This window comes from Sceloporus occidentalis, unplaced genomic scaffold, assembly GCF_023333645.1.
Source record: "Sceloporus occidentalis isolate IW3139 unplaced genomic scaffold, rSceOcc1.0.p SCAF_2, whole genome shotgun sequence".
Taxonomy (NCBI): domain Eukaryota; kingdom Metazoa; phylum Chordata; class Lepidosauria; order Squamata; family Phrynosomatidae; genus Sceloporus; species Sceloporus occidentalis.
This window is the reverse complement of record NW_028316982.1, coordinates 8,905,967-8,931,740: the sequence shown is the minus strand read 5'-3', so window position 1 is coordinate 8,931,740 and position 25,774 is coordinate 8,905,967. Positions and strand designations below refer to the sequence as shown.

At 42.8% G+C, this 25,774-nt stretch overlaps 1 protein-coding gene across 3 annotated transcripts in view; it reads left to right on the top strand.

Annotated features, from left to right (window-relative positions):
• CLCN2 (chloride voltage-gated channel 2) overlaps window positions 1–15,566 on the top strand; it is a 91,564-nt gene extending 75,998 nt beyond the window's left edge. For 2 of the 3 annotated variants that reach the window (XM_089508715.1, XM_089508716.1), the window contains exons 17-24: window positions 4,716–4,900; window positions 5,097–5,202; window positions 6,200–6,276; window positions 6,469–6,528; window positions 9,817–9,855; window positions 11,743–11,847; window positions 12,504–12,590; window positions 13,781–15,566. In XM_089508715.1, the coding sequence (XP_089364841.1) occupies window positions 4,716–4,900; window positions 5,097–5,202; window positions 6,200–6,276; window positions 6,469–6,528; window positions 9,817–9,855; window positions 11,743–11,847; window positions 12,504–12,590; window positions 13,781–13,975 (854 nt within the window). In that variant the 3' untranslated portion in view covers window positions 13,976–15,566. The remainder of the gene's footprint in view (window positions 1–4,715; window positions 4,901–5,096; window positions 5,203–6,199; window positions 6,277–6,468; window positions 6,529–9,816; window positions 9,856–11,742; window positions 11,848–12,503; window positions 12,591–13,780) is intronic. The other variant, XM_089508717.1, reaches the window with a different exon arrangement.
• The last annotated feature ends 10,208 nt before the right edge of the window (window positions 15,567–25,774 follow it).

Sequence of the window (25,774 nt, the reverse complement as noted above, 5' to 3'; positions counted from 1 at the left end):
TGTCATAACTTGGAAACAACATGAAGGCACACAACTGCAAAGCACAAAGGCCTCACATTAACACAGGGACATCGGCCATTTGTCCAAAGCTCAAACCGTGCAGGGAATCTGCACTAAATAAGCTCATCTCTGCTTCTGAAACCTCCAAATTCTGCCACCAGATGGAAACAAAATTCTACTCAATGATGCCCAGAGAAAAGCACACACGCACACATTGTGTCCTCCCCTGATATGGAAGCACAAATCTGTTTTGTACTTCCATTTTTCTTTGTTCTGTTGAATTCCTTACAGATCTCAGGCTCTCAAATCCTTAAGTGGTGCAGGTACATAATAAGCACATTTCCAATGGAGTGTTTTATGGATTATTTAATTGAAGGTCTGCTTCACAGTGACAAATTTAGATTGTCCAACTTGTCCTGAGTCCTCTTCAAAAGTAGCTGATGTAATATGCTATTTTCCTACCTTATCGATTTGAGTGAGTCAACAGAATAGCTCTTGACATCACTTGGCCTTGATGATAACAAAATCAGAATCTGTTGAATTGTAGCAGAACCAGAAGTAGACCAAAATAGACTTTCCGGTGCAGAACACGCTCAGAACTTTTTACATACTTCCCAAGATTATTTATTCTTACATAGCAAAGAGATTGGGAAGGTAATAGCAAGGAATGTCTAGTAGGCAGAAAAGTTACTTTTAGGGACTGTAACTTCCAGAATCCTTTCATTCAGCATAGTTAGTGTAGAGTAGCCGTGCTGACTGGGGGTTTTTGGAAAAAAAAGTGCAATTGAGAGTGGCAGACCAGAAAAGTAGCTTTTCCAAAACTCTTTACTTATATGCTGATGGATGTTTTACAGAAAAAGTAGAATTGGAAAATTGTTCCGTGCTCAACATTATGGAGTATGTTTGGTTTAAATGTTATCTTCAAATGGTTTCAAAGCTTTTTGTGGACATTATTTTATTGGAATATTTGTAATAATGTAGGCAGAATAACATATACTTCCCTTATACTTAACAAAAAAATAACTGCACCTGAATATTTTAGTGAATCACTAAAAAAATTTGGACTGCAGTCTAAAGAGTTTTGCATCTGCCATATATCGACATTTTAATTCCTCCAAGATTCTTATAAAAGTTCACCTATTTCTGCTTTGGCCTGTTTATGGTGAAAAGGCCTGTGAAACTTGCATTGAGAAGTCAAATGCCAGTTGAGTCAAATTAATGGCAGATGTGCATGAGCAAAAAAGCCCAGTTGATGTCAACAAGTATGCTCCTGGGCTAACCCTTTCCCAAGTTGGCACCTTCTAGATGTGTTGGGACTATAGCTTCCATCATCCCCTGCCCTCAGCCATAATTATGCTGGCTAGGCCTGATAGATGTTGTAGTCCAGCCCGGATGAAGGTGCTACATTGGAACATGGAGGTAAGGCCAGCCCAGACTGAGATGCTGTTTTGAGCCCCAAGAGAATCTGCAAATGTGTTGACAAATGCTATTAAAATCTTAGAAACGTCCACAGAGGAGTAGTACGTAGGTGGATATGACTGAATTTAGCACATTATCACACCCTCCCTCTAGCCCTAGTTTATAAGCTTGTACAGATGGTTCCCATTGCTTGAGCATTTGTGCAAAACATACACATTAATTTTCCCCTGGATAAACAGTCCTGAATAAAATGCAAAGAAGCCTCCAGTACTTGTTGTGCAGTTAAAGTAACATTGGACTTTACCACAAGGGAGGCAAGCATCCTCCTCCTGTCATTAAATCATGTTAATTGTGCAATCGGGGGGGGGGGGGGGGAGATTATCACACCCTTGTGCGCTTATCCCATTCTTGTCCCATCTGTAAACAGTAATGGGTGCATCATTTGGTATTCATGGAATCTCCCGTCAATACCAAATGATGTGTCCATTGCTGTTTACAGATGGGACAAGAATGGGATAAGCATGTGAAGGTGTGAAAATCTTCCCCCCGATTGCATGGTTAACATGATTTAATGATGATTTAATGATGGGAGGAGGATGCTTGCCTCCTCCATGTGATAATCACCCTAGTTTTCAAGTGCTGAATGATAACAGCATTGTAGCCATGTAGCTCAGATTTAGGGAGGTTTGATAAAGAGCTGTCAATATGCTTTCATTTGTGAATGTGACCATTTAGTTTGAATGAGTATGCTTCAAGCATTTGGATATGCAGTTCAGCATTTGCAGAATTGCCCCATCCAATTGGTGTGCCTCCTTTGATACAGTACATGCATTTCCATGCCACACTCACAGGCCTCCCTCTAAAACAAGTTTTTCACCTTTTTTGTGCATGGACTCCTTTGACAGTCGGGTGAAGCTTGTGGCCCCTTTCTCAGAACCATGCAGCATTATTATTTGGTGGCTAAACAATTACCAGATGGAGAATGGCCTGATAGTTGGCCAACTACGTTGCATGCATGTTTCTATATATAGGATGGTTGTGGTCACATGCAATTTAGAGGCAGGTCTAATAACTACAGTAATTTCAAAGTTGTGATGAGCATAAACAATATTTTGACATAACTACAACAACTGTACAGTGGTCCCTCCACATTTGCTGTGGTAAGGGATGAATGACCCCTATGAATGTGGAAAACCCTCAAATAAAAAAACACTATTATTTCTAACTGAGAGGACACCTCTAGGAATCTCCAGGTCCTCCAGCACAACTCTATGATCAGCATCTGACATACGTTGATCATAGCATCATGCTGGACCTACAAATGCCTAGAGAAGCATTTTCTCTAGGAACTTCTGGGTTTTCTAGCACAAATCTATGGTCAACTTCTGGCAGAGTTGCGCTGGAGAACCTAGTGATTCCTAGAGAGAACATATTAATCAAATTTGCAAATAATGAAATTCACAAAAGTCAAAGCTGCAAATGTGGAGGGCCAACTGTAATGTGATATGTAAACATGTGATATGTAAATGCTGTTGGTGACCACATCACAGGTACTGCTAATACCATTGTAGTTTGTTGCCTACATTCCTAATGGAAGGAAATGTTAAATTTCAGTTAGGGAAGTTACTGAAAATAAAGTTATGAGCTGAGATCCTGTATGAAAGATGATAATGTAGCTGCAGTTGATCTCCTGATTCACATTTATAATTGTGGCACTGTCGCCACGATCACACATTCTCCCTAAAATCCACCTTAAAAGTCAGACTGCTGCACTAACCAAAGGAGTTCCATGGCATTGGTGTTCAGGGTGCTGAAGAATGACCCTTCTAGTTTTCTCTCATTAGTGAACTGTGGTGTGACAAGTAGAAGCAGGGACCTTGTGTTGTAACTGTTCATCACAACTTGACTTGTTGGCAGGAGGTGGTGGACACATCATCCTTTAGCGCCTTACTAACCTGTAGGACTCCTTTGTTTATTGTGGCTGCCTGGCTTTTAAAGTAGTTTTTGAGGGAAATTTGTGATCATGGCAATGGTCCCATGATTCTAGATGTGAATGCCAAAATTTATGAAGCCATAAATCCAGCTTGGTGTTGAGAGCCATGCAGTCTAGTGGTTTGAGTGTTGGACTGTTACTCTGGAGACCAGGGTTCAAATGCTGGCTCGGCCATGGAAACCCACTGGGTGACCTTGGACAAGTCATGCTCTCCCAGCCTCAGAGGATGGCAATGGCAAATCCCCTCTGAAGAAATCTAGCCAATAAAACCCCATGATAGGTCCGCTTTTGGGTCACCATAAGTCAGAAACAACTTGAAGGCACACAACAACAACAACAACAACAGATCTAGCTTATGACATTGTAAATGCTGTACAGGATGCAAGTCTTTTTTTTTTACCAGTCTAAGTTCATGGACCCCTGAAATCTGTGCATGGATTTCAAGTTAAGAACTCCTGCTCTAAAACTACCCAGGCAAAGCCTCTGCCCATCCCAGCCATGCAGCATGCTCTGTTCCCCCCTCCACACACAACCTCTTCTTTCTCCCTTCCATCTTTTCCTCCTCCTCCAGGCTACTTGTTGCTGTATGGACATGATGTTGTGGTGTTTCTAGGTTGTACAGCGGTTAATATTATCCCACCCTTGTGCTTTCTTGCTTTGTTTCCTTGGCCGGAATAGTAATATCTTCGGCTAGCCACGACTCTCATGTATGGCTACCACAGCAACAGACACTTCCATGTTGTCATGGCAATCTGCAAAATTTGAAAGGAGGGGAAAACAAGGCCAATGCAAGCTTGTTTAGAGGAGGTCGATAAATGCCAATCTGCAGGCATGATATGTTGTTGTCCTTTCTCCTTTATATCCTTGCCTGTCCCTGGCTTACACTAGATCTCCAGGCTATTGCCCACTGAGTCAAGTGTGGGGACCATATGGCCTTCCAGATGTTGTTAGACTACATCCCCATCATCTCTCATCAATAGCTGTGCTGGCTAAGACGGATGAGAATTGTAGTCCAACAATGCCTGGAGGTACACATGTTCCCAGCCTAAACCAAATGCAGCCAGCCAGTGATATATGGAGCCACTGCTTAGAAAATTTACTTCTGGGAATCCTCTAGCCAGCCTGTCTACTGGGAGTTTTCCTCCAAAAAGGAGTGATGCTTCCAAGTTCTGTTTTTTTCTCCTTGAGTGTGGACTTCTGAATTAGCTGGAAGTCCCACATTTTATTCTAAACCCATCTGGTGCATAAACATCCAGACAACAACAACAGCCAAATTCTGCTCAGTGCTCCCTTGTCCTTGCAGAATCCATGATCCTGCTGGGCTCCATTGAGCGCACACAGATTGTGGCTCTTCTGGACGACCAGCTGAGCTATGCGCGCCGCTTGCAGTACATGCGGGAGAAAGTCCAGGCTGAACGCAGAGCCACCGAGAAGAACCCAGAAGGAGAGGAGCAACACCAAACCTCTGACACAGGAGTGCGCTTCCAGGTGATGAGGGCGACTGTCTTGTCCAAGTTGGGGTAATTTTTCATTTGAGGCAAAATAGCCCAACAACTGGGGAAACACGATAATTTGGAAAGGAAAGGAGGAGAGTGACTGAAGTGGTGTAAGAAGTGGCAACCAAGTTGTTAGCTTGGTTTCTCATTGTCACAGTGTTCCATTTTCTTTCCTTCTTTAAATCCAGATCATCACAGAGGAGTCCTCCTTTGTCCCACCCCGAAGTGAGTCCCGCAAACCCCTCAAGCCAGCTCTGAAGCGAGCCCCTAGCACTTTATCTGAGAGTCCTTCAAGTAAGTTCTCTGCCCTCTTTAGCTCCATCAGTCCAAATTAGGCCCTGACTCAAAGATGAGGAACCTTTTCAGCTCAAGGGCCAACTGCTACTTCAGTGAAGTTTCTCAGGGGCCACTTTTCAACTGTGGACAGGGCCAAAGGAAGAAGAAGAGTAGGACCAAAAATGCTAGAATACTTAAAGTTTACAGCTCCTATTGCAAGTAACTAAGTCTCAGAAACAGTCTTTTTGGACTTTTAAAATAGGGGCTGGCTCACTACTAGAGGCCAGTTCACACTACAGAATTATAGCACTATGATTCCACTTTAACTGTAATCCTATGGGATCCTGGGATTTGCAGTTTAGAGATGGGCATTCAGAATTCTCAGACAGAGAGCTCTAGTGCCTCCCCATACTACAAGCCCCAGGACTCCATGGATGTTAAAGTGAAATACAGTCAACCCTCCATATCCACAGATTTTTTTTATCCATGGATTCAAGCATCCACAGCTTGAAAATATTCACAAAATATAGAAATTCCAAAAAGCAAAGCTTGGTTTTGCCATTTTATATAAGGGTCACCATTTTACTATCTATTGTATTTAATGGGACTTGAAGATCCATGGATTTTGGTATCCATGGGCGGTCCTAGAACCAAACTCCAGCACATATCAAGGGCCCACTGTAATAGCACTATAATTGTGTAGCAAGAATGATTCCCAATGATGGTTCCTCTTACTGGAAGAAAAACAAGGATAAAACAAGCATCATCTGTTGGGGGGTGGCTTTGATTGTGTATTCCTGCATGGCAGTGGGTTGGACTAGATGGCCCTTGTGGACTCTTCCAACTCTATGATTCTAGAGCTATGGGTGTCTGGGGAACCCCAAAAACTTGGACTAAGACCCTAGGAAGACTGGATTTGAACTGCAGACCTAAGATTCAACCACGCTGCTAATGCAATTACTAATTACCTCTCTCTCTTCTCTTATCCCCTCCTTCTCTTTTTGTCCATTGACAGGTGGAGCTGTGGACCCACCAGGTATCGCCTTGCGGAGCCTTTTTTGTGCTAACTCCCCAACTACAGAGTCTGCTGAGGTGAGGTCTTCTTTCTTCCCACTCCATCTTGTGGCCATATTTCTGGGCAAAAAAACCTTCATTTCCCTGGGCCACCCTTCACTCTTTCCATTATGTGGCCAGGCATGTTCCTGCCCCAGTTATCCCTCTCCCATAATTCCTCTCTCTTTTCCCTATTTATTTTGTTTTGTTTCTCCTGGTTAAAAAAAAAAGGATGAGAATTCGGGCCTGTCTGAAAAGCGCAAGTCGAAGCGCGTCCGCATTTCCGTGGCGGTAAGTGTGGGACACGCCACATCCATCCAACTCTTCCCAAACAATCAAAGGGGAAGGAAACTTATCCTGCCCCATAGTGTGTCCATTGAGGTCTGGGTCTGTGCTGAAGGCTTTTGGAGCTCAAGGCCTACACAAGTGAGTTTGCTGACTGAGATGGCATCCTTCTCTTTCCAGGGACACACACTTACACCTATATCAAATTATCACTGGGTGTGCCCACTAACTACCATGTAAAAGCTGCATTTTAAATCAGTGGGAATTGCAAAAGGTCATTCCTGGACACGAGGTGTATATTTAGGAGGAAGGGAGTCATGTAGTGAAGTTTAGTGAATTGCAATTCCTTCATAGAGAATAGGAGGAAAATTCCTGCAGTGCTTCAAAAATTTACCTAAGAAATTTGCTTCCATAAGTTCTGCTGAGAACTTCCAGCTTAAATGAGTTTTTAGAATGACACCTTTCTCAAACTAATTTTTTTTAAATAAAGAAAATGAGATCTCTGTAAGATCTCTTCACTAAAATATCACCAGTTGGTAATCATGATAGAGAAATAGAACCTCCATGTTTAAACAGATTCTATCTTTGAACATCTGGTATTGGATGGCTGCTGAGCATTTGCACTTCAAATGAGCTTTCCAAAGACACCTGGGAGGATGCTAGGCTAGATTAATCTTCTTTGCAATTGTATTTAGGAAAACTAAAGGCAGTGTTGGTCTCGGAAGAAACCCAAAAGGTACTCCTAGCGCTTCTTCTCAGGAAAAGGTTGGAAAAGTTTAAGAAAACTACTCAGCTGGCATGTCCACTGCCATGGCTGAGGGGTGATATGAAGCATAATTCAATATTTTCCAACTTTTGCTCCTTCTGTTTAGAGATTGCTACATCCTTTTCCCAGTGACTGATGAAATTATTTACAATGCAGAAACAAATCAACCACAAGAGCCTTCAGCACAGCTCAACCTCTTATTTTGATTAATCTTTTCTCTTAGTGGCACCCAACCAACCCAACCCCTTTTTACAAACTAACCAATTTATATAGTGATCTCTTCTGAAACAGCCAATCATAAATTTTCATTGCCTTCATTCTTGCTTGAGAATGACTTGTTTCCCCAGCTAATTTGCTCTTATCCTCACCCATGTAATGAAAACCTGCCACATTTAAATGATTTAGATGATTCTGTATCAGCATCTAGAAAGACTGTGATTTGGGCTAGCATTTAGAGGCAGCTGGCAGGTGGGTTTTTTATTTTTGTTCTCTGGAGGTTTTTTGGCCACTCGTCCAGAATTTTTTAGCCCTCTGCAGTGTCTGTTGCCACATTTTCCTGATGAAGCATCTGAAAAGGGACTAATCTGACCTATTATTTAGGAGTGGGTGTACAGGAATCTGTTTTGCTGCCAGGATGTGTGTTAAAAATGGAAGTTGCTTTTGCAGCCGCACATCTTTGCAATTAAATCTATATTGTGACGTGCTAAGCTGGGTGATGCTGCTGCTAAAACGCTAATGCAGTCTTAAGGGCTGCATTAGCAGAAGCCTGGCATCTATATCGTGAGAAATAATAATTCTGTTCTACTCAGTGCTTGAGAGCCAGAATGTTGTAATGGTTTGAATGTTGGACTATGACTCTAGAGACCAGGGTTTGAATCCCTGCTTAGCCATGGAAATCCACTGTACAAACCCAGTGGAACAAATAAACAAATGCATAAATAAATTCTGTGAAGTACAGTTCTAAAAATTCTGGAAAAAAGAAAATTTAAGTGATATATAACTTGTTGTATGCCTTCAAGACATTTTTAACTTATAGTATTCCTAACCTCTTCCTTTTGGGGAGTTTAAAACAATACAGAATGGATGTAAGTTTAAAATCATACAATGTGATTATATGCATTACATGAGAGATATGTGTCAGTCCCTTAGTGGTTGTTCAACACATGGCTTGAGGAACAGCCAGAAGTGACATACAATTTTGGAGCACACACTTTTCATTGCTACTGGGTTCTATGGCCCATATATCAAGATGATATAGATCTCTTGGCTATTAAGTACACAACATAGGGATAACTGATCTGAAGATAACCACTTAGGTTGGTCTACCACTGGCCTGGAAAGAAAGGTTACATATTACATGGTGTGGTGAGGGTATTATACCTGGCATTTTTTACTAGCCTGCTGAGGCTGGCAAAATTGACAGAACTTATTTCTCTGCTGGTGAGTGGAGAAGGGAGCTTCCCTCAGGACTTAGAAAAATTCCACTTTTTGACTGGTTCTGGGAATTGCTTTCCAGAAAAGTAATTGTTTTGCACTGGCCTGCATGGAATTCCTGGTCACTAAGGTTGTCAGATTAGTACTTAACTGCAAGGCTGCTTTTATGTATGTGCATGAGATCCAGATCTGTTTGGAAATACGGTATAATGTCAGTGGTCTCATTGTAGAGCTGGGATTGATGACAGCTCCTGGTGGAATGTGTAGTCAGGGTCAAGCTATGTATTGCTGACCTATACTGCCTGGAATGGCCCTGAAACATATTACTCAGCAGACCAACATAGCAAGCATTCCATCCTAATACAGCTTGTAGGCTCCAAGTGGAAACTTACCTGTTTAGACAACATCAAGGTATTTAACCAAGTGAGAAAAGATTCCCTCACCCCACAGCTCTAAGAAAGGAAACACATACAAAAAAGCACTGCCTGCTGGGAGTGGTTATTTACCATGCTAGAGTGAACCACTGAAGACTAGCTTTGGTACAATAACTACCAGTTCCAGCCACATGATTGCACATTCAGACAATGTCCTCACGAGCCAAATCAGTCTCATAAAGTTGTGAGTTCACAGCATGATAAAATAACCTGTACATAGGGCCTAAAATTATATGGCCTAGATGCCCTCTTAGAGTTTGACAGTCCCTCCTTTTCTCCAGATGTCTCCCTCAGATGCCCAGTATACCCAACTCCTTACACTGATGGGGAGCAAATGGTGGCACTTTAAACGCTGAATTGTAGCTACCATCAGACTTTGTCAACATAGCCAATGATGAGGAAGCCTGGTTCTTGTATTTCAGCATCACCCCTTAGTCACAAAAATCAGGTAATCCAGACCTTGGGGGAAATAATATTTTATAGGCTACAATTCCCACAATCCCCCCATCATTATGGTCATTTTTCCAAGCTCTGGTAGGTTTCTGCTTCTTCTGTACAGCCCAGCTGTGTCCATTGTTCCTCCCTCAACTCCTCATCCTTTCCCAAGTGCATTCTCTGGAGGACCTTGGCAAATGGATCTCCCCTCTTTTTCTCTTCCAGGATGAATATGAAGTGGTTGGTGAGATGACACCCACAGAAGTAAGTATCATCTGTCACTCCTAGGACACCCCTCATCTGTACAGGAGCATGTGTCACTCTGGCTGAATTTCTATTGCATCTCAAACTGTGCCTTCCCAAAGCAGGGGAAGAATGCATGTGGCCTTCCAGATGTTGCTGGATCACCACACTCATCTTTCTCACCATTGACAATTCTAGCCAGGGCTGCTGAGAGTTGCCTGATACTGAATAAGATCATGGTCCACCTTGTCCAGTGTTTCCAACCCTGACTGTTAGTGGAAGTTCAGATAAGAATCTTTCCTAGCCCTACCAGAAGATACCTAGTATTAACCAGGCCCACCTCTGAAATCAGAAGAGATTGAGTGTGTTTAGGGTGATCTGGTGAACAGATATGTTTTGTATTTACTGCTAAGTATAGACTGGTATGTACCCCACCCCTGTCTTAGTTGGGAAGTGTCCAGTCATTTGCCCCATAGGCTGAAATGGTACAGCCAGTCAGGTTACAAGCTATGTCACATGAATCCATATATGATAATGATAATGATGATGATTAATATATTTATTTATATCCTGGTTTTCCCCAAAAAATTGGTACACAAAGAAGGTTATACTTTAAAACAGTACTATTAAAAACATACCAAAGTGTACATTAGAGTACAATTGTCCCTCCATATTCGCTAGGGTTAGGGGAACAAGACCCCCGTGAATATGGAAAAACTGCAAACAAAAAAAAAACTGTTTTTACCTGAGAGGACACCTCTCTAGGAATCTCTAGGTCCTCCAGTGCAACTCAGTGGTCAATGTCCAACATACACTGACTATGGAATGGCACTGGAGTAGCTACAAATGGTCTTTCAGTGCAACTTTTAGTTAAAGTTGACCACGGAGTTGCACTGGAGGACCTAGACAGTCCTAGAGAGAATATATTAATGAAATCCGTGAATAATCAAATCCGTAAATATCAAACTTGCAGATATGGAGGGATGACTGTAGAATTAAACTAGTATAATATTAAAACATCACTCATTAAAAAAATAAAATGCAGTTAAAAAATCATGTACATCTATCGGCCTGTGGGTAAATATGCCCCATCAAAGCAACGTTTGAAAGTAACTAGAAACCATTACTTGTTGAACCAGTAAAGTTAACTTCATTCTTACTCATTGCAGTACTTTTGAAATGTAGTTACATCACACCTTCATTACTTCAAAATTTACAGTTAACTATGTTGTTTGCAACACATGACTTACAAATTTTGTTTCATGGTGGTTTTAGTGGGAAAACATTTTGCTTTTTTCAACTGATAATAATGATGAGTGTCAGGTTAGCATTTGGGCTAGTTACTGTCTCCCAGTCTGCCCTGACTCACAAGCTTGTTGTGAAGAACAGTTGGGGAAGAGAATCAGGTAAGCCACCTTGAGCTCTTTGGAGGAATGGTGGGCAAATGTGATATGCTAAAATAAATCAGCATCATCTAGTCTCATGTCTTCTCACTTTTTCTGATGTAGAAGACTGACTTTTTTTTAATGTGCCAGGGATCAGTGCAGTGGGTCCTTGGTATCCACTAGGATTTGATTCCAGAATACGCACACACCCCTAGATACTAAAATGCTTGAATACTGAAATCCCAATGGTATAATAAAACAGTCTCCCTTAAATAAAATATCAAAATCAAGATTTGATTTTTGGAATTTATTTTTTTTAAAAAATAAATAGATGGTTGAATCCATGGGTGCAGAATCCCTGGATTTGGAGTGCCAACCGTAGTATATTTGTACTCATTAGACCAGCAGCCAATGGCTTGCACATGAGCATCGGTCCATGGGCCACCACTATGGATAGCACTCGTGTAGCCCATAGAGCCAGAGGAGCTGGCATGGCACATTAATCTGGTTTCTTGACTTTCAGATCCTGGAGTGGGAGGAACAACAGCTTGATCAGTTTGTCAACTTCAACAACAGCAAAATTGACCCAGCACCATTCCAGTTGGTGGAACGCACTTCTTTGCACAAGGTGTGTTTGGCTGGGAGAAGGGTAGAAATAATCATAGTTCAATGGATGTTGTGATTCTGTACATATATCCTGTGAGTACAGAATCTGCCATGCAAAATCACTGAATCTGGAAGTTATGATTATTTCCATTTCATCTAGTTCACTCTTCTGCTAATGCAGAAAATCCGTGGCTCAGGCATCCAAACACTGTTTAAAAAGCTCCAACAAAGGGGATGTAGCCCATTCCACCATCAGACAGTTCTTACTTTCAGAAAAAAATTGTCCTATTCCAGAATTCTGCAGCCTGAATAAATTATCTGTCTCGAGCACCTCACTGAATGATTCCTTGAGATACTGTAATGGAAGTTAAAATGGGATCATAGTGCTATAATTCTACTGTGTAGGATTGAGGGTTCTGGGAGGCCAAGAGTGGGAATAGAATGGGTACACCCTGGAGAGAAGGATCTTTTACTTCATCTCCAAGATTAGAAGGGTCCCAGCTTGGAAAAGTTCCTTTTGGACAGTAGCCAGAATCACATACTTTGACCATGTGGACTGGAGGATTCTGGAATTTGTCATCCCAAAAGGTAGCTTCATCAATCTGCGTGAAAGATGCTGGCTGAGGACCTCTTCCAAGTCCAGAAAGGGTTGCCTAACTCTACTTTTGTCTCCTACAGACACACACCATTTTCTCCCTCCTAGGAGTGGACCATGCCTATGTCACCAGCATTGGACGTCTTATTGGCATGGTGTCCTTGAAGGAAGTGAGTACCCTTGAGCCAAGGGAAAAGGGTTGCCCTTCTACCCATGAACAGGGGTTGGCATGTAATTATCGCAGATCCTTGAGGTTAGGTTTGACCCAATTTGCTTATAATAACTGAGAAGGAGCAGAGCTTTGGGGACAGGGGGAAGCTTCTTTGAATTACAACTCCCACAATCCCCCAGCTAACATGGTTGGTTTGGGCTTACAAGGCCCTATAAAGTTCAGTACCAGGCTCTCTGACATACCAGCTTCTCCCATATAGACCATCCTGTCTTTATATGGGGAATGGGAGTCTAGCACCATGGTGTAATTAAGCTAATTTGATTTGTAGTGCAGAGACAGGGCAGTTGTAGCTATTAGTTCTGTTGTATCTGTTGTAAATCACTTGAAATAAGCAATGTTTCTGAACTCTGAAAGAAGCAGGAAATGATGTCAAGAACCATCCATTCTCCATCGCCGGCATTTTTCCTTAGGTGGGAAGGTTTTGTCCTTTGGCACTCTGCAAAGTGCTAGGCAGACAGAGGACATTAAGACAGAAAGAATTAAGGAAGAGAAGAAGAGAATGTAAATCTTTCCTATTTGTGTCCCAAAATCCATCCTGAAAAAGCTCTGGAGAGCCCTCCCCTCCATCCACCTCAATGCTTGGAAGGGTAACTTTCTGAGGATTATAATTGCTCAAATCCTTTTACTATGTTTTGAGCCAGCGTGGTGTAGTGGTTTGAGTGTTGGACTATGACTCTGGAGAACAGGGTTTGAATCCTGGCTCAGCCATGTAAATCCACTGGATGACCCTGGGCAAGTCACACTCTCTCAGACTCAGAGGATGTCAATGGCAACCCACCCACCCCCAAATAATCATGCAAAGAAAACCCCATGATAGGCCTTAAGGTCACCTTAGAGTTGCCATAAGTTGTAAATGACTTGAAGGAATACAATAACAATATTTTTAAATGGTTGATTTTGTGTTTTTATTTAGTTTTTTAAAAGTGTGTAAAGGTTTTATCTTCAGTGGAGAACCACCTTAGGTCCCATATTGATTGGTTGATCCCCAGAGAATTCTAAATACACCAAAAAACTATAGAACCCATGATTCTATAGGATGCAGCCATGATAAGTTAAAGTGGCATCTAAATGTCCTCTTTCTTCTTCATGCCATCCCTTTTTCTCTTTCACTCTTTCTCATCCCTCCAGCTGCGAAAAGCCATTGAGGGCTCAGTCACAGCCAAGGGCGTCAAGGTACGTCCCCCGCTGGCCAGCTTCCGTGACAGCACCACCAGCAGCAGTGAAACGGAGGCCACCGAAATCCACCAGCTGTGGGACCGGCGGCACCGACACTCCATTCCCCGTGAGTCCAGCCCTTCTGAGAGCGACGACAAATGTCAATGACAGCAAAGGAAGAGAGCGTGCGGCAGAGTGCTGATGAACATAATAGGTCAGCGTTGATGCCCCACCACCACATGGAGGGTGGGGTTGGAAGTGCCTTGCCTAGCATCCTGGCCCATGGTCCTGTTACCTCACCAACAGACTTGCCAGCGGCCTCCTCATCAGAACAGAGTTAGGCCCAAGGCTTGGGAGACAGGCAGTGGGAACGCTCCCCAGTCCAAAGCACCAAGGCTGCCCCCTTTCCTGTTCTTGGTCGGAAAGAGTGGAGGGTGCAGAACACATTCCTGCTGAGGAATTCCTCAAGATTTTCTACTGAGAGACCCATCCTCCTTGCTGGGGTTCATGTCTCAAGCAGAGTGTAGACTTCGTGGAAATACTGGATTCATCTCTCCCCACTGGATGCTGAAGACATCACACCTGTCCCACTATAGTGGGATTGCGCTCTCAGTCCCACACCTGAGCAGTCTCTTATCCTGCCCTTGTCTTCAGGGTTTGCTCATTCGATGCTAGTCTCCTTCATCTCTCTGTAACTCTGGTTTTTGAGCAACCTCTACACAGAAGACCCTCCAGTGGAATCAAACCTTCAAAAAGAGGGAGAGTTTGCAAGCAGAGATTGTGAGGTGATTTTCTTTGTCCCAAGAAATCTTTTCCTAACAAAAGAGCATGTGCTGGTTATTGCTTTGAGCAGACCACCTCTTGGCTGAGGCTGGTCTTATCCTTTAGTGCAGCATTCCCCAATCTGCTGTGCTCTGGGTATACTAGACTATAATTCCCATCATGCACAGACATTGGGACAGGGGGTCTCCATATTTCTGAAGGGCACACAAAGCAAAGCTTGTGGGAAGTTACTTTATTTTTTTCTATTTTGGACTGGAGCTTGCAAAATCTCCCCAGCCAGCACAGAGATTCACAGAATCATGATCCAAAAATGTAACTCAAAATGTAACCCAAACTCTGAAGCCCCATTATCTGACTGTCTTAGTCTTTCCTCAGCTCTGCTGCCCCACCATGATCCATTTGCAGTCAGTCAGTGAATCATGGCCCTCTTATTTGGGGAAGGGGTTGTTCTGCTAAATAAAGGACAAGTCTCCAGCCTCCCCACTTTTATTAATATATGTGGGGATAAAATAAGGTGAACACTGGATCTCGTAGCTACTGAGCCTTGGGCAGTTTTTCCATCATCCCACCCACCCTCAGCCCCAAATAAAGATTCTGAATGGCTGTCCCTTTCCCACTTCTCTATGTGGGGCCCATCCTATGCTTGAAACCCAGAATGAAGAGAGGAAAGTGGGGATGGCACCTGAGATGTAAATACAGAGGGATTTTTATATTAATTTAATAAAAGAAAGAGATTACAAACAGAACTGTAAAAGAACCAACCTAATGAGTGTCTAGTGTCTTCCTAAATCACACAGTCCTACCAGGATCTTGGAGCAGTTTGCTTTGGGGAAGATGAAAAGGAAGGGCACAGATCATGAACACATACTGAAAGGGTGGGAGGTTGGAGGCAAACGAGAAATGGAACTTGCACATAATGATTTAAAATGAATCCTATTTTATACAATAGGATGGCTTATACTTATAACAAAGGAAACCTATGACAGTATTAACCAGTGTTAATACCGGTTAACACTGTTAACCATTGTGAGCCAACATGGGGTAGCGGTTTGAGTGTTGGACTATGACTCTGGAGACCAGGGGCCAGATCCCAGCTCAGCCATGTAAACAGGGTGAGCTTCCACAAGTCATACTCTCTCAGCCTCAGAGAACTGACAATGGCAAACCCCCTCTGAAGAAACTTGCCAAGAAAACCCCATGATAGGTTTGCCATAAGTTAGAAGCTGCTTGAAGGTTCACAACAGCTGCAACCAGTGTTATTTCCACAACCCCCAATTCATCAACAGTGGGTCGAACAGAGGCAATGGCTTCCTGGCACACTACACATATAACACTGGTTAATACTCCTACCTCATGAGGATGCTCTTGGGCAGTTTATCATATCTCCTTTATGTTTCCCAGCCTGCACATACCATATTCCAAAACTCTCTCTGCCATTCATATGACCATCCACCCACTCTGGCTTCAGGCAACATCTTTCCTCCGCCTTTGTCCCTCAGTGACCATTGTTAAAACTGAACTTGTCCCTTCATCATCATACCAACAAGTTTTGCATTTCTACGGCTATCCCAGACTAATACAGCTATGTCTCTGAATTAAAATCAGGGACTAGGGAGCTTGTTTGTTGCAAGAGCAGCATGGTGTAGTGATTTGAACATTGGATTATGACTCTGGAGACCAGGATTTGAATCCTGGCTCGGCCATAGAAACCCACTGGGTGACCTTGGGCAACTTCATTGAGGGCTCCCTAGTCCCTGATGTAGGACAACCTGGCTCAAGTGACCTGATTTGGTGGTCCCAATCAGCTGTTATGTACAGTGGACCCTTGTTATCCACTGAGGTTTGGTTCCAGGACCCCTATGAATACAAAAATCCATGAGTGCTCGAACCCCATTATATGCAATGACATATAAAGTGTCCCTTATATAAAATGACTTCTTGGAATGTATATATTTTTGGAATATTTTGAAGCCAGAAATCGTTGAATCCATGGCTAAAGAATCTGTGGATGTGGAGGGCTGACTGTACCTTCATCTTCCCCCTGCCTCCCATGAGTGACGCATCATCCTGCTGGGGTAGAGACCCCCTCTCTGTTGTTGCAACTGACATAGAAGGTGAACCTCTGCCTGGGGCTTGAGCGGCACGCACAATGACACACACTGGCACATGCCACTGTGGCCTGTCCTTGTACTTCATATGTTGCCCAGAGTTACAGCTTCCTGGCTGCCCTTCTTGCTAGGAGGCCTGTGACCTTCCAACCTCTGGCCCTACAGCTTCTGCCCTGACCGACACCAGCTGCCTCCAGCTGTACCTCCTGTTCAGGCCAGAGAAGGATTTGGAGGTGACTTCGCTGCTTAATGAGCTATGCGATGCGGAAAAAAGAGAAGCCAGATGGATGACATCTTTTGGACATGAACAGGAGAGCAGGAACGGGCAAAGATCTGCACTCTGCAAAGGCAAGAAGGGGTGCAACAAAAAAGATGGAATGGGCAAGAGGAGGGATTTGGAAACAATCCCTAGCCTCTGTTGGAATGGTGAATTAGCTAGTTCACTATATCCCTACACTGCTCAATGTTAGCTCACAGCAGTCTGCACGCTGCAAAAGTTGACAATAGACTGTGGCTTCTGCATTGTTTTTGACTCTGAAAGAACCAATCCTACCTCAATATGGGACTCTTCGTTGGGACAAAATGGTTAAAGAATAGACCTTGCATCTCTAAGCTTGAGTAGCTCACTAGCAGTAGCTAGCCAGTGATTTGGTGCTTGACCCAGCAAGTCAAACTGCCTAAGCAGAGAACTAAAATAACTTGAACAACCAGAATGACCACTATGGGGTGTAACATTGCATCAAATGCTCCAGTCGCTTTAGAAGATCATCCAAAAAGAGATTCCCACCAGAAGTGCTTTCCAGTGGTGCCTGTTTGATCTGAAGGTTGTTATCTCCTGCCCATTGTGTGAAAAGACCAAGGCCACCGTATCTTCTGATGCTTTGATCTTTAATATTTGCTCCTTTAATTCAGGATGTGTGACAAGTTTGCATAGCAACTCCAGGCCTAAACCTAAAAATATTGGAGTCATGGGGCTATACAGTTGTAGGGATAGAGCCATTTCCTGATGGGTCCAAACAGGGAAAGTGTATTTGAAAACACATCCATGTTTAATGGAGATACCATAGAAACTACTAATAATAAGCATCATGGATTGCAGATGAAAGCAATTTGAGATGATGGTGTGGCAGCCAGTTCACACACTTCCTTTCCCAATATAAACTCTGGCAGACTTGGTTTCCTGTTCACTGTTTCATGTGCTCTGGCCAATTCTGTTTGTCCAGGGTGATGGGCTTCTAATGCTTGATTCTCCCAAACTTAAATTCTCTTTGTTCTGGCAACTTCTACATTAATAGTCTTTAATGGGCCCAGAGATGACAGCCCAACAGTTCTGGTCTCTAGAATATAAGGTGTCACCAGGAACAGTTTGCAATCCTTAAAGATGGATAGAGTGGATGGAGAATGCTTTATCTGCTATCACAGTGACAAAGAAAAGTCTCTGTTGGTTCAACTGAAGGGTATATGTGTGTTTGATAGAACCCACCATACTTCTAAAGCTGTTTCCTCCTCCTTCAAATTCTGTTTCACCAATTCTCAAATTTCCTGAGGTATGTTCCCTTTGTGGGCATACAGAATTAAATCCCCAATTGACCACCTGAATTTGTGTTCATGCTAAAGCCAATGAAAGATTTTGCTGTAATGACTGCACACAGTTCTTTTCCATTAATAAATCCCAGTTTATTAGTAGCAAGCTGATGGAGTGCTGGCCTTTGGACAAATTGCCTTAGGACTGCCTTATGTGATCGCTCAGCTTGGAGATCTCTGTTGTGGCAAAACTTAGTTTATTCACAAAGACCTCTATGTTAACAGCATCCAACAAAGGCATGCCTGCTCCAACAGGTGTGATCTAATCTTTTAAATCATTTTATTCTGATGCCTGACATTTTTCCTTGCCACAACTTCAACCATGCGGCCCAGTCAGCTTCATTGGGACACACATATGGTTCGCACTCTGGCAATTTGATGGACTTATTTAGACCTCTCAAACCTATTCTTACTTCCTTTAGTGACATTACCAGCCAAATAAGTATCAGCAAAACATTGGTTTTTTAGTATGTGGGACCCCACTATGGGGTATTCAAGGTAATACCTTGTATTAACAAGGTAACATCTCACATTAAAGGGTCTAACGTGACTATGATTCATTTTATATGCCCAAAAATGAGGGTCTAATCACCAGCTTCATGATTATCCCTATTCAGAGAAATGCAGAGTACAGTCACACACACAATAGAAAGCCAAACAGACACAACATTCAGAGCTAATTAAAATGGAAATATGGAAACTGGATAGTGGAGTTTGAGGGGTTCAAAGAGGGTGATACTTACCTGTCTGAAGACTAGACCACAGAAAGCGGGAAGTGGTTCAGATTGGGGCCTGAGGGCAACACAGCTCATACACGGAGTGCAAACAGGACTAACTATGCATACTATGTGCTGGATGCTGGCTATGTGCAAGGAGACCAGGTTTGGGGACTAATATTTACACCTGATAATTAGCTCTGGGGGTATACTCGATGATCTCTAGAATTGGGGGCATACTTACCAAATTTGTAGATGACACCAAATTGGGAGGAGTAGCTAACACCCCAGAGGACAGGATCAAAATTCAAAATGACCTCAATAAACTGGAAAGCTGGGCCAAAGCTAAGAAAAATGTAAGGTACTGCACTTAGGGCAGAAAAATGAAATGCACAAAGATAGAATCATAGAATCGTAGAGTTGGAAGAGACCGCAAGGGCCATTCAGTCCAACCCCCCTGCCATGCAGGAAATCTCAATCAAAGCATCCCCAACAGATGGCCATCCAGCCTCTGGTTAAAGACCTCCAAAGAAGGAGACTCCACTACACTCCGAGGGAGTGTGTTCCACTGTCGAACAGCCCTTACTGTCAGGATGTTCCTGTCAGGATGGGGGACACCTGGCTAAATGAGACTATGTGTGAAAGGGATCTAGGAGTCCAAGTAGACCACAAGTTGAACATGAGTCAACAGTGTGATGAGGCAGCTAACAAGGCTAATGCGATTTTAGGCTGCATCAATAGAAGTATAGTGTCTAGATCAAGGGTCAGGCCCTACCTGGAATACTGTGTCCAGTTCTGGGCACCACAATTAAAAAAGAACATTGAGAAACGAGCGTGTCCAAAGGAAGGCAACTAAAATGGTGAAGGGTCTTGAAACCATGCCATATGAGGAACGACTTAGGGAGCTGAGTATGTTGAGCCTGGAGAAGAGAAGGTTAAGAGGTGATATGATATCCCTGTATAAATATTTGAAGGGATGTCATATTGAGGAGGGAGCAAGCTTGTTTTTTGCTGCTCCAGAGACTAGGATCCGGAACAATGGATGCAAGCTACAGGAAAAGAGATTCCTCCTCAACATTAGGAGGAACTTCCTGAAGTAAGAGCTGTTCGACAGTGGAAGACTCTTCCTCAAAGTGTAGTGGAGTCTCTCTCCTTGGAAGTCTTTAAATAGAGGCTGGATGGCCATCTGTGGGGTAGGCTTTGATTAAGAGTTCCTGCATGGCAGGGGGTTGGACTGGATGGTCCTTGTGGTCCCTCCCAACTCTATGATTCTATGAACAGAGATTTAATGGCTTTCCCAGGAATTGACAATGGGATTCCAGACTTGTTGATGGGTTTGACTTTAGGGTAACAAAAACAGTGACTGGGTGAGGACCACCCCAGGGAGCATTAACAGAGAAGTTGGGGGAAAACTCAGCAGGGAATAGGCAGAAGGAGCTGGCTTACTACTTTGGTACAATGAGGCCTCCTTTATCTCTTGGTGCAAGACGAAATGCAAACAAGCCTAGTATGAGGAAGTAGCACACCCATTTGATTTTGATTTTAGTATTACCTGGATTGTACAGGTGCCTTGGGTTGTATTTATTTCTCATGGGGACTCTACCTAGTGTTCCAAAATGTCATTATGACCTCCTAAGAACATGCTGGCTCCATATATGACTATGAAAACATGAAGGAACCAAATACAATACAGGGTATGTAGGTTGTACTAACATGGAGCACACTGACAACAGGCAGCTGGAAAGAGTGCTACAGATATCATTTCCCAGTGTCCACATCTTCAGCACCTTGGAAATTCTTCAGTTGGGGTGCTGTCAGGCTACAAATGTAGATTTGGGGGTCATGTTCAGTCATTCATTGCTGCAAACATGAATCCCTAGCACCTATGAGTGCACAAGTCCATGCTACAGTCTCATAACTGTTGAGCATTATGCTAGCCAAAGTTTAGGCCCCTAAAAAAAGGAGCAGTCAAAGTTACCTGGGAACACATGAATGTGAACACAGCACATGTAAGAGTTCTAGGGGTGAACAATTTTTACTGTCTTGCTCCCTAGAAATTTGGGGATGGAAGAAAAATTTCATTTAGTGAGGGAGAATTCTTTCGGTGCTGCCCTGTTTTTGCCAATTCCCATAGCTATACCCTTGGTTTAATCACTGCAAGATGGCCACCTACCACTGATGCTTGAGTTATATCCTCTTCCAACCAGGAGGTGGACTAGATGATTTTTCAAGATCCACTGCTATGTTACATTTTTAAAGTAAGGTTTTATTTTCTTTTAATAAGAGACTTTAAAGTGTGCATACTCAGACACCCACTTGCTAAATGAGAGTTCAGAAAAGAAATTGTTTCCCTCTCCAACTAAAAAACAGTCACTTTTCTAAGTGCTAGATGAAATCTCTGATGCCAGGTGTTGTCTCAGTGAAATTTTCAATGGTTAGAGAATGGAACTTCAATGCCCTACTTTACACCTTCCCAAAGCTACCAAAAGCAATATAAATTATGCAAAATAAGCAGTTGTAACTAAATGTCAAGGCACATAAATTTATACATGTTGTAACATTCACCCTTCCTTGAAGAATTGTGAGTTCTCTTTTCAATATAATATACAGAACCCAAACCAGTATGGCATCATGGTTTGAGTGTTGGATTAGCATTCGGAGTGACCAGGGTTCAAATCCTAGCTCAGCTATGGAAAACCACAAGTCACATTCTCTCAACCTCAGAAAAAGGCAATGGCAAACCCCATTTGAGTAAATCTTTCCAAGAAAACCCTGTGATAAGATCAACATAAGCTGAAATCAATTTGAAAGGACACGATACACAACACTCTTCCACTTATCTACTGTTGTCAACCATATACACTCTGCCCATGTATATAGGCATTCTGTACATCCTAGAGTTGAGCTGCTATTCTTGTAACAAGAACTGATGCACCAGGACATATTGCTTTATTACTTGGTCTAGGGTTCTGTTTCAAAGGACAAATCACAAGAAAAACTGTGTTGGGCGCAAACAAAATGCCTGTCTAGTTCTGTCTGTTCACACAGTGGCTTATAGTAAGCCCAACAACTGGTTGTGAGTGTGGTGGCCTCCTCATCTCACACCTCCCAACAGCTGATATGTAGAATTATAATCAGTCTGTTACACGAAGGAATATGCAACTATTCTGACTAGTAGTCACTGGTGGCCCCCTTGTACATGAACTTATTTAATCTGCTTTCAAAGTCCTCCAATTTGGAAATCATCACTCCATCCTGTGGCAGTGAGTTCCACAGTCGAACCATGCACTGTATTAATACTCAAACCAACATCTTGTTTTGGGACCTCCAGTGACTGGTTCTTCGAAGCCTCTGAATGCAGTGGTCCCATTTTTTGCATGAGCAAAAATGTGCTTTTTAAAAAATTAATTCATCATCCCATTCTTTTTTCCTTTTTTTTAGCAATATATTGCTTTAGAACAGTCAGGTTGTGTACACACTTGGTCATATATTTTGGAGGGTTCTGGGGTTTGTAGTCCAAAACAAGTTTGTCCCAGCGTCCATATGACATCCCTTCAACTATTTAAACAAGGCAATCATGTCACCCCTTAACCTTCTTTTCTCCAGGCTAAACATACTCAGTTCCCTAAGACAGTCCTCATAGGGCATGGTTTCCAGACTTTCTGCATTTTGGACCCTCCTCTGAACATGCTCCAGCTTCTCAACATCCTTTTTGAATTGTGGCATCCAGAACTGTACACAGTATTTCAGGTGAAACCTGAGCAGTACTATTACTTCCCTCAGTCTAGACACTGTAGTTCTACTGATGCAGCCTAGAATCACATTGGCTTTTTTTGCTGCCACCTCACATTGTTGACTCATGTTCAACTTGTCATCTACTAAGACTCCCAGATTCCTTTCACATGTATTGTTGTCAAGCCAGGTGTCCCTCACCCTCTATTTGTGCATTTCACTTTTTTCCCTGTCTATGTGCAGTACCTTACATTTATCCCTGTTGAAATTCATTTTGTTACTTTTGGCTCAGCTTTCTAATCTATCAAGATACTCAGTTTGCTCAATGAAACTGCTGTCCATTCATCACCAAATGGATTTTAACAAGTGGCATCTAGGAAGAATCTAAAAAAAAAAAAAATGCATTTACCCGATAAGTTGAGAAGTCTAATACAATTTTAGGTGGTATTGCTCCTCCTTACAGAACCCTGGAGTTTGTAGTTTTATATGGGAGACATTTCTAATAGAAAGCTTTCATCCACTCCCCTGAACTAAAGCACTCCTGTGAACTAAAGTGCTCAAGCAAAGAAGTTTACCTACCTCCACACACTACAAACCCCAGGATTCCGTAGGATGGTACTTAGACATGTCTAAAAACCTGTATAATAGTGTGGTAACATAGATAGATTGAGAGACCAGATTTTACTGTTCTCTCTCTTTCCAGTTTGGCAGACTTCCCGCACTCAGCCTTCCCCCTCCCTCTGCTGCCCTTTGGCCAGATTTCTGGTTTTGTCTGCCTAGTCAACAAAGTCTGAGCTGGCCTTCCGGGAGCTGCCTGTGAAAATGCTGAGCCAGGCAAGCTGGAGATGGAATAGAGAGAGGGAAATGGAAATCAAGCTAGTGAAGTAAAGAGATGTAATGAGCAGCTGGCATTTGCACAGGCAAGAAGGAGACAGATGGCTGGTGGAGCCAAGAGGCACTCCTCTGCCAAAGTCAGGCAGAGCCTTTCAAAAGAGCTGGGAGAAAACTGACCAGTTACAATGTGTGTGCATGCGCCCTCAAATCGCCTGTTGACTTATGGTGACCCCATGAATTTTTATAGGGCTTTCTTAGGCAAGGAATACTCAGAGGTGGTTTGCAAGTGCCTTCCCCTAAAATATAGCCTACAGTACCAGGTATTTCCCTCCTGCCATTCAGAAATATATAGTACAAGTAAAGCACTCTGGAGACATGGACATTCAACCTACGTCTAAGAGGAGGTAGAGTCCATCTCTCCTCTACATCATCTGTTCCCCAGTCAAACAACTCACACAGTCAAAGAGTTCTTCCTAATGCTTAGGTGGAATCTCTTTCTTGGTTATTTGAATCCATTGGTTGGTGTCCTAGGCCCTGAACAAACGGACTGGGCTAGCATGGGCCAAGCCTGTGCTATCCTGGCCTGGATCCCAACCTGGATTGGTCCTTGGGCTGTTGTGGGCACATGCCCACCCGTCCCTGCCCATGGAACTGCTATCACCGTTCACTCCTTAACATACTCCCCAACTGTTGCTAGTTAGTAGTCCCCCATCACCATGTCTGACATGGAGATGGGGTGCCTGGCCACATAGTTGCAGCTAGGTACCTTGTGTCCATGTTAGACATGATGAGAGGGGGCTTCTCATTAGCAGCAATAGAGGAGTAAGGTAAGGAATGCATGGTGCTATTTGTTCTGCTGGGGTTCATGGCAAACAGTGGGTCATTTTGACCCATGTTAAGGTCCCTTTGCACTGGGATCAGGCTGGATTCACCAGATCTACATCCGATCTGCCTGATCTAGGCCTGATCCCAGCCCAGGGCTAGTGGCCTGCATCATCCAAATAGGACAATGTGAGGCCATGGAGAACATGAACCTTTTCACCCATGCAGACAGCCCCTAGTCTCTGGAGCAACAGAAAACAAGCTTCTTCTGGCTTCTAGATGGCCTCCCTTCAAGTATGTAGATAGGGCTATCATACCACCTTTCAATCTTCTCTTCTCCTAGCTAAACACACCCAGCTCCCTAAGCTAATTCTTCATAATGCTTGGAGGTGCAATGTGAATAGTACTGAAAATATGGAGCACTTGTGCTTAAATACGTTATTTATTAAAGGCATTTTTATACAGCTTTTCATTTTTTTAAAAAAATCCCAAAGAGATTTCCAACATTATAGTGTTACATAACAATAAAAAATGTCCTTGTTTCTTGCTTTTAAAAAAACCAGCAACAAACAAGACAATGCAAGAACATCTAGTGATCAAACTGTTGAAAAGTGATTCACACTATTACAGCATTTCGATAACCTGTATCTCCACCTTTCTTTAAACAATAAACAAGAAAATGTAATATAACCAAGTGACAAAACTGTTGAAAAAATGATAAAACAGTGAAGAGCCGGAAAAAAATAGTTTCATGAAAATCCCTTAGATATGGACAGGAGGTATAGATTATTTTCAAACAAGAGATATCTTTTGAATTCAATAAATGATGGAAGAGCTGGCTTTGCTAACCTTCTAGTGCTGATGGAATCCTCATCTCCACCTTCAAAAATGTTTTCTGTGGAAATTGCCATGGGAGTTATAGACAGAGTTTGAAAGAAGTTACTTTTTTGTTGATTGTTCAACAAAACTCTTTGCAACCTTGTGAATAAGACACCTCCTAAACTTCTCAGTCTTCAGCCTCTCTGCTCAGGTCCTGCAGGTCCAGGCCTGTGTCCTCCCACATTGAATCTAATCATCTGGCATATGCTCTTCCTCTCTTTCTACTGCCTTCCAGCTTTCCTAGTATTGTTTTTTTTTTCTAATGATTCATTTATTCTCATGATGTGACCAAAGTACAACAGCCTCAATTTAGTGATCTTGGCTTCCAGGGAGATTTCTGGCTTGATCTGCTCTAGGACTCATTTGTTTGTTTTATTGGCCATCCACAGTATCCTCAGCACTCTTCTCCAACTCCACATCCCAAATGAGTTTTGATTGCACTTCCTTAAACCTTATGTTGTCTGAGGAGTTTAGTATTAGCATTGGCCAGAATTCTGTATTATCTACTT